The sequence below is a fragment of the Oncorhynchus nerka genome, linkage group LG1, assembly GCF_034236695.1.
Source record: "Oncorhynchus nerka isolate Pitt River linkage group LG1, Oner_Uvic_2.0, whole genome shotgun sequence".
In the NCBI taxonomy this organism is placed as follows: domain Eukaryota; kingdom Metazoa; phylum Chordata; class Actinopteri; order Salmoniformes; family Salmonidae; genus Oncorhynchus; species Oncorhynchus nerka.
The window spans coordinates 2,068,493-2,083,627 of NC_088396.1; the positions used below are offsets into that span (position 1 = coordinate 2,068,493).

The 15,135-nt window shown below is 40.9% G+C and overlaps 1 protein-coding gene across 1 annotated transcript in view; it reads left to right on the forward strand.

Annotated features, from left to right (window-relative positions):
* The first annotated feature begins 5,989 nt into the window (after positions 1–5,989).
* The window catches only part of LOC115131144 (collagen alpha-1(XVIII) chain-like), a 180,355-nt gene continuing 171,209 nt past the window's right edge, over positions 5,990–15,135 (forward strand). Inside the window, exons 1-2 of the mRNA XM_029662980.2 lie at positions 5,990–6,165; positions 6,258–6,325. Of these exons, the coding sequence (XP_029518840.1) occupies positions 6,161–6,165; positions 6,258–6,325 (73 nt within the window). The 5' untranslated portion in view covers positions 5,990–6,160. The remainder of the gene's footprint in view (positions 6,166–6,257; positions 6,326–15,135) is intronic.

A 15,135-nucleotide genomic window follows, 5' to 3' on the forward strand; every position in this document is an offset into this window, starting at 1 on the left:
AAGGTGAATGCACCAATTTGTAAGTCGCTCTGGATAAGAGCGTCTGCTAAATGACTTAAATGTTATGTTAAATGTTTAGAGTTCTTTAGTGAGCTAATCACCTTGTTCACCTTTGACTCAGAAACCTCCCTTATGATGAAGACAGGTTGAGTGTCATTCACTAGCACTGAGCCCAAGAAATCAGTGGAGGGGTTCTGTGTCAGTAACCTGACAGAGTCAATAAAGTAGGAATTGAAGGCTGTTGCTATTTCAACTGCATCCTGTGTTAGATTGTTATTCACCATGATTTCTAGTCTTTTTGCAGTGTTACTATGGTCTTTCCCTGTTAACTTCTTTAGATTCTCCCATATCAATTTAGAATTTCCCTTTGCTTCACCAATTATGTTAATAAAAAAGTTTGCCTTGGCCTGTCTGATTTCTTTTATCACCTTATTTCTCAACATGGTAAACCTACGTCTGTCATGCTCTAATTTAGATTTTAGGGCTATTTTTAGAGCATAATCTCGTTCTTTCATCAATTTCCAGATTTCTCCATTTAGCCAAGGAAGAGTGCTCTTTTGGCCAGGTTTGGATTTGATTTTCTTTAGGAAGCCATTTATTGTAGTCTGGATTGTGGATAGAAAAACCTGACTATCAGCTTCCACATCTGTATAGGACAAGAGATCATTCCAGTTCATTCCCTTAATTGCTTTTTCAAAATAGTTTAATTCACTCTTAGGTATTCTGAGTTGATCCGGCTTTCTAACAGTAGAGAGGTTAAACCTGCTCTTAGACAGCTTTCTGGCTATAAGTGTCAGATTATGATCAGACAGCCCAGTAACCATATTGACTGATTTAGTCACTCTCTCTGGTTTATTACTGAACACCAAATCAATCTGTGTTTTAGAGCAACAAGTCACCCTGGTTGGCCCTTTAACTAGCTGTGTAAGGTCAAAGGTATTAGTGATCCGTTTGAGCGTTTTCCTACAACACTTGTCTTCATAATTCATGTTAAAATCTCCCATTAAGATGACCTCTTTCCCAAAATCACATTCCCTAAGCATGGTATTAAACTGATCAAAAAACACACTTTTGGTGGAAGGTGGCCTATACATTCCAATGAGGGTAAAAGACATTTGGGGAGACAGTGTAACGTTCAGGCCGATACATTCTAGTTCATTATCACATGACCACTCAATTTGTTTACATCGGATATGTTCTTTAATGTAAATCATCACACCCCCTCCTCTTCCTTCAATCCTGTCTCTCCTGAAAACATTGTAGCCAGGCACAACCAAAGCAGCACATGGAGAGTGTCTATGGAGCCATGTCTCTGAGAGGCAGAGAAAGTCAAGGTTGGAGTCTGTGAGTAGATGTTGAATTTGATCACTTTTTGGAATGACACTACGAATGTTCAAGTGCCCCCCTAGTAGTCCCTTGGGCTTAGCTCGTGGGTCCCAGATGACTCGAGAGTGATTGACACATTGAAAAAAGTTAAATTTTCTGTGTTTTCTGACGGCCGTTTTGTTTCTCCCAATGTATATAAAACTTGGGTATGTGAGATTTGCGGTGAGACCGTATGTGCAGAAGCCATTGCAGTATTACAATTGTAAAAAAAAAATGGACCCATGGCAAGTGTTTGTTGAAGGACTAAATGTGTAGTAGTTGAAGAGTCAGATTAAGCATCTTGTTGTAATTGTGATGGTGTCACGACTCCGACCGAAGGTGGCTCCCCTTCCCGTTCAGGTGGCGCTCGGTGGCCGTCGTCGCCGGCCTACTAGCTCCCACTGATTCTTATTGGTTACACCTGTTTTGAGTTTGTTGTAATTAGTTGGGCTTTATTAGTCAGCCGGCCCGCCCGTTTCTTTGTGCGGGATTGATTATTGTAACATTTGTGTTTGGTGTAGACGAACGTGTTGGTTTATGTTCGTGGAGTTTGCTGGGCAGTTTTCGTCCCCCGTGTCTGGGGCATTTGTTTTGAGCACCCAGTGTTTCGTGGGGTGGCCGTTGTTCACCGTGTGTGCATTAAAAGAGCACTATATTGAACTCTCTGTTTCCTGCGACTTCCCACTCACGACACCCAGAACGTTACAGACGGTAATTACATTCCCGAGATCCCGGAATTGTCCTGTAAGGATGAAGGAGGTTGCAGGAGCTAGGATCAGTGCTAGGATCAGTGCCATCCAGCAGGTCTCCTATGTGGGGGGGCTTGTCTGTTTTGCATGTTATTTTGGCATTAATACGTGCCACATATCAGTTTGCAAACAATGTAAAAAAAAATATATTTTTTGTTTTCTTGAGTAAGGCAGCTCCAAAATGTAGGTGTTTCAGCCTAGCTCAGTGCTTTCTGTGGTGGTGGGGGGAGCCAGCAGAAAACATGAGCATTGCGCCATGATTGGCTCAGTGTTCTGTCACTCATGGGGGCAGTACGTCATCGTCAAGTTTAAGTCCTTAGTAAGGTTAGACATCCACATTTTCAGCCCTTTTGGTCCTTCCATAGAGTTATATTGCAAATACTCTTCCAAGAAGGCTCAAGGTCATTGGCCACAGATAAAATGACGTCAAATCACTTTATATGCACAGTAGCTTTGATTGGACTGATCATGTCAACATCTTAGTTTCAAAGACTTAAGAAGAGAAAGAGAAATAGAAGAGAAGAAGAGAAGAGAAATAATAAAGAGAAATTATAGATAAAAAGTATCGGTGCTCATCGACCATTGGACATAAAGAACATGTTGGAAATCGCAAATTCAACAGTGAGTAGTTTGGAAGGAATCAGTGGCTAACTGCAAGCATTGCAAAGCAACCACTAATGTTAACCTGCTATTCAGTGGAGTGGCTGTGTTTTTTTCCCCCGAGTTCCCACCATAAATCCAGAGAATGTCAGACTTTGATGACAAAATTTGCCCACAAAGGACCTCTGTGTCACCTTTGCAAGGTGAGTCCAAAAATGTATTGTATGCTGCTGCATAAATTATGTAATATGCAAGGAAGATATGTATACTGTAGGTAAGAAAGTAATAAAAAGTGCATGATGTGTAGTAAGCTGTTAGTAGCCCATGTGCCTCACCCTAATAATTTGGTCTATTTTCCCCAACGCGGTATTGTAAACACATCCTTCTTGGCCCGGTGTGTGCTTTTTTCCCAACTTTTTTGTACAGCTCTGACAGTGCTATCGATAATAGCGGTGGCGCTTGGCTTGCACATTCAAATTCAGTACACACAACATTATATAATAGAATTGTGTTATTTGACGTGTCAAATTAAAAGTGTTATATGACATGTATCTTTTTTGACACGCAAAGACCCAAACAGCGTTTAATGTGCCTCACCCTAATCATTTGGTCTATTTTCACCTCTTAATTTTGCCTACTGTTCTAACTTGGTGGTGTACATGTAGACTATATATTTTTTTAGAGAAATGTAATCATCGAATATTGTATGAGTTTTCATTGTCTTATTATATGCCCCCTTTATTTATCTTACAGTTCTGACGTGTTGTTCAGGGAGTACACTGTAACAACGACCCATGTTCTGAATGTTGTTTCTGTAGTTTTCAAAAGTGCTGAACAAATAGATATATTGACGACATCCGTCGTTGCTCGCTCATTAATGTCTTAATCGAAATGACGGATTGGCTCTTATCGCTGTTCGTCCTTATGCCATAGTTTGTACATCTCAACTGTCAGTAGAAGCCACATTTGTTTAAGCAAGTCAGCAATATCAGCTATGTTTTTTTTAAAGGCAGTAAATGAGGCTGAATGAACTGTTTCGATGCCAGACAAGGCTCCGCTGAAAGCCAGGTGTAGCAGTGGTAAGGTGGTGGGACTCTGCTGTTTGGACAGCTTTATGTAGGCCCTAAAAGTTTGTGGGCACTGTTTGTCACCGTTATAGTGCAATTAATGTATTGTTTAGTGTTGTGTTGTGTAGTGGCTTTGCTGGCATGCATCCCACAATTTTTTTGATTCACCAAGATTTACATACTAAAATCACCACTGGTCAAGGGGGAGGGATCCTGAGAGAAGTGGTGTGAGTAGTAGATCTGTACCAGTACAGAGGGATAAACCAACAAGTGATATACAGTGGGGCAAAAAAGTATTTAGTCAGCCACCAATTGTGCAAGTTCTCCCACTTAAAAAGATGAGAGAGGCCTGTAACTTTCATCATAGGTACACTTCAACGATGACAGACAAAATGAGGGAAAAAAATCCAGAAAATCACATTGTAGGATTTTTTATGAATTTATTTGCAAATTATGGTGGAAAATAAGTATTTGGTCACCTACAAACAAGCAAGATTTCTGGCTCTCACAGACCAGTAACTTCTTCTTTAAGAGGCTCTTCTGTCCTCCACTCGTTACCTGTATTAATGGCACCTGTTTGAAGTTGTTATCAGTATAAAAGACACCTTTCCACAACCTCAAACATTCACACTACAAACTCCACTATGGCCAAGACCAAAGAGCTGTCAAAGGACACCAGAAACAAAATTGTAGACCTGCACCAGGCTGGGAAGACTGAATCTGCAATAGGTAAGCAGCTTGGTTTGAAGAAATCAAATGTGGGAGAAATTATTAGGATATGGAAGACATACAAGACCACTGATAATCTCCCTCGATCTGGGGCTCCACGCAAGATCTCACCCCGTGGGGTCAAAATGATCACAAGAACGGTGAGCAAAAATCCCAGAACCACCTAGTGAATGACCTGCAGAGAGCTGGGACCAAAGTAACAAAGCCTACCATCAGTAACACACTACGCCGTCAGGGACTCAAATCCTGCAGTGCCAGACGTGTCCCCCTGCTTAAGCCAGTACATGTCCAGGCCCGTCTGAAGTTTGCTAGAGAGCATTTGGATGATCCAGAAGAAGATTGGGAGAATGTCATATGGTCAGATGAAACCAAAATATAACTTTTTGGTAAAAACTCAACTCGTCGTGTTTGGAGGACAAAGATTGCTGGCATGCATCCAAAGAACACCATACCTACTGTGAAGCATGGGGGTGGAAACATCATGCTTTGGGGCTGTTTTTCTGCAAAGGGACCAGGACGACTGATCCGTGTAAAGGAAAGAATGAATGGGGCCATGTATCGTGAGATTTTCAGTGAAAACCTCCTCCATCAGCAAGGGCATTGAAGATGAAACGTGGCTGGGTCTTTCAGCATGACAATGATCCCAAAAACACCGAATGGGCAACGAAGGAGTGCCTTCGTAAGAAGCATTTCAAGGTCCTGGAGTGGCCTAGCCAGTCTCCAGATCTCAACCCCATAGAAAATCTTTGGAGGGAGTTGAAAGTCCTTGTTGCCCAGCAACAGCCCCCAAACATCACTGCTCTAGAGGAGATCTGCATGGAGGAATGGGCCAAAATACCATCAACAGTGTGTGAAAACTTTGTGAAGACTTACAGAAAACGTTTGACCTCTGTCATTGCCAACAAAGGGTATATAACAAAGTATTGAGATAAACTTTTGTTATTGACCAAATAGTTATTTTCCACCATAATTTGCAAATAAATTCATTAAAAATCCTACAATGTGATTTTCTGTATTTTTTTCTCATTTTGTCTGTCATAGTTGAAGTGTACCTATGATGAAAATAACAGGCCTCATGTTTTTAAGTGGGAGAACTTGCACAATTGGTGGCTGACTAAATACTTTTTTGCCCCACTGTATGTTTCAGTAAGATTGGATTTTTAGCATTTATAGCAAAGTTTAACAATTGTACTGCAGGGACAGAACGTAAATTGCAGAAAATTTAGGCATTTGTCGCAGCTGCAGAGGTTTTTGGGTGTGCAAGACTTTTCCTCAGAAGAGTTACAGGGTGTGTTAAGTGGTGTAAGGGAGTTATCCTACAGTGTAATAGGTGGCGGTAATGCAACATTTATTGGATGCCAACCGCCACTAAACCTCATTGAAGAAGAAGACGCAGAAGGCCCCTACAGTCAGATAAAAACCGCACACTCTTTAGGACCCAGAAGGATTCTCCTTTGTCAGAATATGTAGGTCACTTTTCTCTCCCACAATTTTCTCTGTAACCAGCAGAGCCGACAGCCGAGCATCAGCTGTTCAACCGGCTTGGAATCAATCGTGGGGGACCAGGGAAATAGCGAAAAGTTTTACATTTATTTGCTCAGAAATCACATGTAGCCTTTGAACTTGGTCACTACCAAAACAGAGATTGAAATGAGGTATTTTTTAATTCATTTACGCTCTTGGGGGATGTAAAGAAATCGAAAGATATGATTATTAATTTAATACACGATGTGCTACCTCGTTGCAGGTGTTGCTCGTGGCCACCACTGTGCTTTGTCCTGGTTCTTCTGACACCAGTAGCATCGCAATGGCCAGGTAAGCCCTAAGAAAAACTATAAACAATTTGGAAATGTAGCTGCTCAGATGTCTACAACTTGTTGGGTCTTTGTCTCTCGAAACGTCGTAATGTTACCGTTGACAGAAACGTTTGGGAAGATTGTTGGTAATGTAGGGATACAGTTTTAATAAAACAGTAAAATATTGAAATACACTTAGACGATGGTTTTACAGCTTTCATTGACCAAAACTATTGGAAGGTTGACACCTGTAGGCTAATGTAAGGTAGGGGCTGTCAGTAGGCCTGTCTATGCTAAATTACCTTTTGTCCTGAAAATAATCTACAGTTATTTGGGAAATGCTGTTTGCGATGATGTAACTGTGCTATAATGTAACCAGCGTCAGCTATTAGAAACATTGTCCGTGTCGTTTCTTATTGTGGACGGTAGATTACTTTCTTCGAGTCAATATTTATTGTATGAGTTATTTTATATTGGCACTGCTGATAAGGAACCATCAGGGGAGAAAAGAGTTGCAGGTGTACCGGTTAATAAACAACCTCAGGCTGTATTTCAACTTGCAAGGCTTTCTGAATTATTTCATTTGATCATCCCTGCACGTTTTTTTCTGAAATAAGTGTAAATGGACTGAGTGATTGACATATTTAATTCCATGTGATCTTATAGACCAATAACAAGAGTTCCACACCTCTTGGCCAATAAGAGCAAATTTTCAGTTTTCCTGCATTGGACCTTTAAAGCTGCATCCACAAAAAATCTCTCTGTCCAATTACAAAATGTGTATATTTGCAGGAAAGTGGCTTGGAAACGGCAAAATGTTCTCTCTGATGACAAGAGCCAAATCTTTAAAATGTTCCTAGCCATTGCCGCAGATTTGGTTAGTCCGGCCATGCACTGCAGAAGTCCTAGTAAAACTCCACTAGTTGTTTTCTGATTATGATGAGGTCCCTGATTAATTTGCCATCACCAGAGGGGTCCCCATTCCAAAAAAGTTTGAGAACCCCTGCTCTAAGGCAAAAATATTGGTGAAAGTAATGATACAATTAGTTTTCATTGGTATTTGGTGAATTATGTTGAACTGTGTTTTTAAGATTTTGGTCGATTCAGTGATAGTTGCTCAGTGAAAGTGTGTTCCATAGCATAGTCCCATGGATAGCATAGTTCCACAAGCAAACACTATGTGCTGGATTGACATTCTATACCCAATAAAAATTGAATTGTGATTGAGACCTAGTCTGTCGATAATCAGGTCAGGATGCAAAGATAACGATATCTTTCATCTGAACTTATAATTCCACTTTGATGTGCACAGAATGGCTTTGGTCTGTTGACAGGGGCTTTCTCAAGTCCAAAGTCTGCCCTCAGAACTCACATTCCTTCACTGTTTGTCCAGTGTCTTGCTTCATATCTAACCAGAGGTTGGGATGGGGACCCTTGAGTAGAGCTGGGTTGATAAAATGAAAATTAACATCACCGACATTGCCTTCCTCTTACCGAAGCATTTGATTATGTTGGTCATTTACTACACAACTGTTTCTGTAGATTGTTCTAAAACCATTATTTAGTCAACAGTAATAGCCTATGCATTATCTTAATACTTGCTATGAAAGTTTATGTGCCTATCCCTGTTTCACTGTGGGCTGCTGACTCTCACTCTCTCTCCCAACCGTGCGCACATAGGAACTGAAGCACAAGAATGACCTTTGCTCAAAATGCTATTGCGGGGAAAAATACATTTTTCAAAGCAGCTACTATTGTAGTTATAGAGAGGAGTGTCACAGCTTTCTATAAATATAGAATGTATTTCTCACCTCTTAATATTGAGTTTGTGTTGAGTGCACCACTTCTCAACCGGATTAGGATCTAGTTAGTATGGTTTTGATGCTCCTGCAGTGCGCGCCATTTGCAGTGAATATGCCTACATCAAGAGAGCGTAGTTATGGTAAAAAATTGTTTGATTTATCAGTATGTATTTTTGTTCATATCGCCCAGCTCTTCTCTGGAGTGTACTAAGCTCTGCAGTGCACACTAGTCTTAAGAAAGTGGAGTTACATAATTGGAATTGGAATAGTATGGAATAGTTCCATTCTGAATCTCTGAATCTCACTGCAGCCCATTATTTAATTTTTCAAAGTTCTGTCCATTGAATTGTACAGCTGTCAGATTGAATACAGGGAGGAGATCGACACTTTACTCACTTACCTCATAGAAGCTGTAGTCGAAATTGATAGATTGGGGAGCATTATCTACATAAATGTAATAAATGTTTTGCAATCATTAATGACGCTTGGTATTGTGTTAATAGTAGTAAGAACTCACAAGGGAAAGCTTAGTGGTGTAATACTGTGAGTAGGTGTTATGTCCAACGAGTTGGGATATTTTACACCTGTATAATTTGGTCCAAATGTCTTTCACATGATTTAAATAACTATTGCTACATAAGAACCAAGTCAAACTAGAATTGAATCATGTTCACTTTACCTAGCTCATTGGTATACATTTTTCCATTTTAAACGGTGTATTGTTGAGACCAGTGCCTCTGATAAAGCCTTCAGACTTTTACAAGGTGCCACGTTGGCAGCAAATACTTCAGAAACACTCTAATTCCAGTTGAAAATACAATGTTAGCGACAATGCCGTGGAGCTTATGGTGCCATTAGTTTGGTGAATACTTATTTGAGGCTAAATTGCTTTTATTGATGTATTATATTAAGTTAAAATAAGTGTTCATTCAGTATTGTTGTAATTGTCATTATTACAAATAAATTTTAAAAAAATGGCCAATTAATCGGTATCAGATTTTTTTGATTCTCCAATAATTGCTATCGGTGTTGAATAATCATAATCGGTCGACCTCTAATACACACATATTATTCATATTCCGGACACCTGCAGCTAATTTCCTGCAATTCTATCCAATGTGCTATGGGGTTTTGTACTGTGTTTTTATACACTGTATTCTCAATATACAGTTGAATTCGTAAATTTACAAACACTTAGGTTGGAGTCATTAAAACTCGTTTTTCAACCACTCCACAAGTATCTTTTTAAGAAACTATAATTTTGGCAAGTCAGTTAGGACATCTACTTTGTGCATGACACAAGTCATTCTTCCAACAACAGACAGATTATTTCACTTATAATTCACTATATCACAATTCCAGTGGGTCAGAAGATGACATACACTAAGTTGACTGTGCCTTTTAAACAGCTTGGAAAATTCCAGAAAATGATGTCATGGCTTTAGAAGCTACTGAAAGGCTAATTGACATAATTTGAGTCAATTGATGGTGTACCTGTGGATGTATTTCAAGGCCTACCTTCAAACTCAGTGTCTCTTTGCTTGACGTCATGGGAAAATCAAAAGAAATCAGCCAAGACCTCAGAAAAAAAATGTAAGACCTCCACAACTCTGGTTCATCCTTGGGAGCAATTTCCAAACGCCTGAAGGTACCACGTTCATCTGTACAAACAATAGTACGCAAGTATAAACACCATGGGACCACGCAGCCATCATACCGCTCAGGAAGGAGACACATTATGTCTCTTAGAGATGAATGTACTTTGGTGCGAAAAGTGCATATCAAACCCAGAACAACAGCAAAGGATCTTGTGTAGATGCTGGAGGAAACCGGTACAAAAGTATCTATATCCACAGTAAAATGAGTCCTATATCGACAACCTGAAAGAAGCCACTGCTCCAAAACCGCCATAAAAAAGCAAGACTACTGTTTGCAACTGAACATGGGGGCAAATATCATACTTTTTGGAGAAATGTCCTCTGGTCTGATGAAACAAAAATAGAACTGTTTGGCCATAATGACCATTGTTATGTTTGGAGCAAAAGGGGGAGGCTTGCAAGCCGAAGAACACCATCCCAACCATGAAGCACGGGTGTGGCAGCATCATGTTTTTGGGGATGCTTTGCTGATGGAGGGACTGGTGCACTTCACAAAATAGATGGCATCATGAGGAGGAAAATTATGTGGATATATTGAAGCAAAATCAAAACATCAGTCAGGAAGTTTTAAAGCTTGGTTGCAAATGTGTCTTCCAAATGGACAATGACCCCAAGCATACTTCCAAAGTTGTGGCAAAATGGCTTCAGGACAACAAAGTCAAGGTATTGGAGTGGAAATCACAAAGCCCTGACCTCAATCCCATAGAAAATGTGTGGGTAGACCTGAAAAAGCATATGCCAGCAAGGAGTCCTGTAAACCTGACTCAGTTACAGCAGCTCTGTCAGGAGGGATAGGCCAAAATTCACCCAACTTATTGTGGGAAGCTTGTGGAAGGCTACCTGAAAAGTTTGACCCAAGTTAAACAATTTTAAGGCAATGCTATCAAATACTAATTGAGTGTATGTAAACTTCTGACCCACTGGGAATGTGATAAAATAAATAAAAGCATTCATAAATCATTCTCTCTACTATTATTCTGACATTTCACATTCGTAAAATAAAGTGGTGATCCTAACTGACCTAAGCCAGGGGATTTTCACTAGGATTAAATGTCAGGAATTGTGAACAACTGAGTTTAAATGTATTTGGCTTAGGTGTATGTAAACTTCCGACTTCAACTGTATGTACTGAGATCATGTGACGGATCATGTGATACTTTGATTGCACACAGGTGGACTTTATTTGACAAATTATGTGACTTCTGAAGGCAATTGGTTGTACCAGATCTTATTTAGGGGCTTCATAGCAAAGGGGGTGAAGACATATGCACAAGTTTTATTTAATTTTTTATTTCACTTCACCAATTTGGACTATTTTGTGTATGTCCATTACATGAAATCAAAATCAATTTAAATTTTAATGCAACAAAATTGGAAAAACTCCAAGGGGGTATGAATACTTGCACGTTTTACAAGGCACTGTGGGTAGGGTAGCGTGACTATGCATAGATAATAAACATCGAGTAGCTGCAGAGTAAAAAATGGGGGGGAAATAGTCCAGGTGGCCATTTGATTAGCTGTTCGGCAGAATTATGCCTTAGGGGTAAAAGCTGTTAAGAAGCCTTTTGGACCCAGACTTTGCATTCCGGTACCGCTTGCCGTGCAGTAGCAGAGAGAACATTCAATGACTAGGGTGACTGGATACTTTGGCAATGTTTAGGGCCTTCCTCTGTCACCGCCTGGTTTAGATGTCCTGGATGGCAGGAATCTTGGCCCTAGTGATATACTGGGCAGTACACACTACCTTCTGTAGCGCCTTGCGGCCGATGTCCGAGCAGTTGCCATACTAGGCAATGATGCATCCAGTGCTCTCTGCTCTCTGGTGCAGCTGTAGAACTTTTTCAGGATCTGAGGACTCATGCCAAATCTTTTCAGTCTCCTGAGGGGGAATAGGCATTGTTATGCCCTCTTCACGACTGTCTTGGTGTGTTTGGACCATGATAGTATGTTGATGTAGACACCAAGGAACTTGAAGCTCTCAACCTGCTCCATTACAGCCCTGTCGATGAGAATTGGGGCGTGCTCTGCCCTCCTTTTCCTGTAGTCCACGATCATCTCCTTTTTCTTGAGGGAGGGTTTGTTCTGGCACCACACTTCCAGGTCTCTGACCTCCTCCCAATAGGCTGTCTCATCATTGTCGGTGATGAGGCCTACCACCATTGTGTCGTCAGCAATGATGGTGTTGGAGTCATGCTTGGCCACACAGTTGTGGGGGAACAGGGAGTACAGGAGGGGGCTGGGCACGCACCCCTGAATGGCCCCCTTGTTGAGGATCAGCATGGCACATGTGTTGTTGCCTACCCTTACCAACTGGGGGTGGCCCGTCAGGAAGTCCAGGATCCAGTTGCAGAGGGATGTGTTTTGTCTCAGGGTCCTTAGCTTAGTGATTAGCTTTGAGGGCACTATGCTGTTAAACGCTGACCTGTAGTCAATGAACAGCATTCTCATGTAGGTGCTCCTTTTGTCCAGGTGGAAAAGGACAGTGTGGAGTGCAATAGAGACGGCATCATCTGTGGATCTGTTGGGGCAGTATGCAAAATGGAGTGGGTCTAGGGTTTCTGTGATGATGGGGGCGATGTGAGTCATGACAAGCCTTTCAAAACATTTCATGGCTACAGACGTGAGTGCTATGTGTCGGCAGTCATTTAGGCAGGTTACCTTGGTGTTCTTGGGCTCAGAGACTATGGTGGTATGCTTGAAACATGTATTTATTACGGACTTGGCCAGGAACAGGTAAAACATTTAAGTGAATCAGAGTACACTTCCTGGGAATCTGTCTGGCCCTGCGACCTGTGAATGTTGAACTGTTTGACGATCTTACTCACATCGGCTACGGTGAGCGTGATCACACAGTCGTCTGGAACAGCTGCTGCTCTCATACATGCTTCAGTGTTGCTTGCTTCGAAGCAAGCATAGAAGTAATTCAGCAACCCTTTGTTGTCCATAATATTTTGCAAGACCTGCCACATCCGACGAGCTTCGGAGCCGGTGTAGTAGGATTCAATCTTAGTCCTATATTTATGCTTTGCCTGTTTGATGGTTCGTCAATCAAGGTCAATGGCAGCTTCCACAGGTATGACAAGCAGTGAATAGCTACCATGCTCATACTGTTCAGGTGGCGCAGTTAGAGCTGGGCGAATGTATGTTTTTGCGTGATATTCCAACGGTGGGAAGGCAGGCGACCAAGTTTAGGCCAAAATAAGCCCAGAGAAACGCATTGAGTTTATATTGGACAGAATTTGGTGAGAGTGATACCTCTCGGGTCACCTCTTCCTCTCTGTTTACACACACACACACACACACACACACACACACACACACAAGTAGCTCCCCCTGCCACAACAACAAAGATGAGATCACTTCTTCCTCTGAGAAGGGTCTTCAACTAGCTATGCATTTGAGGTTTGATCCAACCTTTGTAAAGATACCATTTTTATGTCTCAACTACTCAAATTGCGCAGAGCAGACACTGCTAAAATGGGAGAATTAACGAACATTTATTGTGGAATGCTTTAGTTTGTCGTGCGCGGCATTCCAGTACCAGAAAACATCTGAACTCATGAGGGGCTGCAGTTGCTCGCATTCCCACATTCAACATAATTTTTGTTAAATTTGATCAATTCCACACAGTTTGCCATAGAGTGTAGAGCAAATTTGCAGTTTTAAAGCAAGTCTACTGCAATTCTACAAATATTCCTGGTGGCGGAGCGAAATGTCTTATGGCTCGGGAGTAAAAGCTTGGTAGCTGACGTGCACATTTTTTTGTTAACCTTTTATTTAACTAGGCAAGTCAGTTAAGAACAAATTCTTATTTACAATGATGGCCTACCAGAAAGCAAAAGGCTTCCTGCGGGGACAGGGGCTGGGATAAAAACAAAAAACAATACATTGACATATAAGAGAAACTGCTGATGCCCAACACACTTTCGAAATTGTTCCTTGTGTATTCTACCATTCTTTCTTTGCAATGTCGACTGAGTTCCTAAATTAATCGGATACATTTTTTGTTGGGAATTTAATCCGTGGGCCTTTAGTTGGGCCTTTAGTTGCCCATCCCAGATATACGGATTTGGCAACTCGTTCTCTTTCTGAGAAGGTAGGCCACTTGATTTCAAAAAGTGGACAAGCTAGCATGCTGTTCAAACAGCTGGAGACAGACAGAAGAGTGTGTTCATAACCATTTAACTGTTCTGTCTTGTTGGCTAGCAAACAGATTCAAGTTGGCTAAACTTGAAATATAGAGATTAGCTGGCACTAGCACGTGGGCTTGTGGTTGAGAGATTGTTTGAGAGCTGTGTTCTTTTTCTATAATGCCTGCTACAAAGTTAATAATTGTTAGTGAATGTGCACTATGCATGATTCTGGTTAAATTTGTAACAAAAATACTTTAATGGACTGACTTGAAAGCCAGATCAGTGATTATTGCAAAAAAACTGGTACAAATATTTTGAATAAGTAATTAGTGTGTCTTATGATTGTGGAAGGTTTATATTTAGCCTAGGTATAACTTCACACGACTTGAATTCCATTATATTATTACTGAGTGTTTTGAAATGCAGTGTATTTGACCTTTTTATTATACAACAAAGCTTTTTTGCAGAGAACATTTAGCTATAGATCATGAATCATCCATAGTTTTAAAACAACTGAGATATATATATGATTTTAGGCCATGTCTCCCAGCCCAAGGCCATGGTGTCTATTCCATAGATTTTCCGGTCAATAAACTGACTTACCCATGGTTGAAGTCTCTAAGCGTGCCCATTGTCATGGCTGGGAATGTTGTTGCTAGGACATGAGTCATGGTGTAGTAGAGTTTCTTGCCCACTCTATGCAAAGTGCCACAGTTATCACTGTAGCCTGGCCAATAATTTAACCCACTTGACTGTTGTGGGAACTGGGAATAGCTGGGGGTTGAAAGGTTGTGTGTGTGTGCGTGTGGCAAATAGTTCAACCCACTTGACTGGTATGGGGGTTGACGTGTGTGTGTGGTGTGTGTTGCAGGTAGGGCTCTGCAAGCTAAAGTCTTGCTGTGTTTGGGTTCTAAATTATATTATTAATTGTAAATACTTGCTAGTACTCACATTCCATTACTCAGAATTAGGGATGCACAATATATCGGAATCGTCCGATATTAGCTAAAAATGCCAACATTGGTATCGGCCCGATGTCTGTCTAGTTTAACGCCGATGTTAAAAACTGATGTCAAAGCTACCATGCATACCTAAACTCAGCAAAAAAAGAAACGTCCTCTCACTGTCAACTGCGTTTATTTTCAGTAAACTTAACATGTGTAAATATTTGTATGAACATAAGATTCAACAACTGGACATACACTGAACAAGTTCCACAGACATGTGACTAACAGA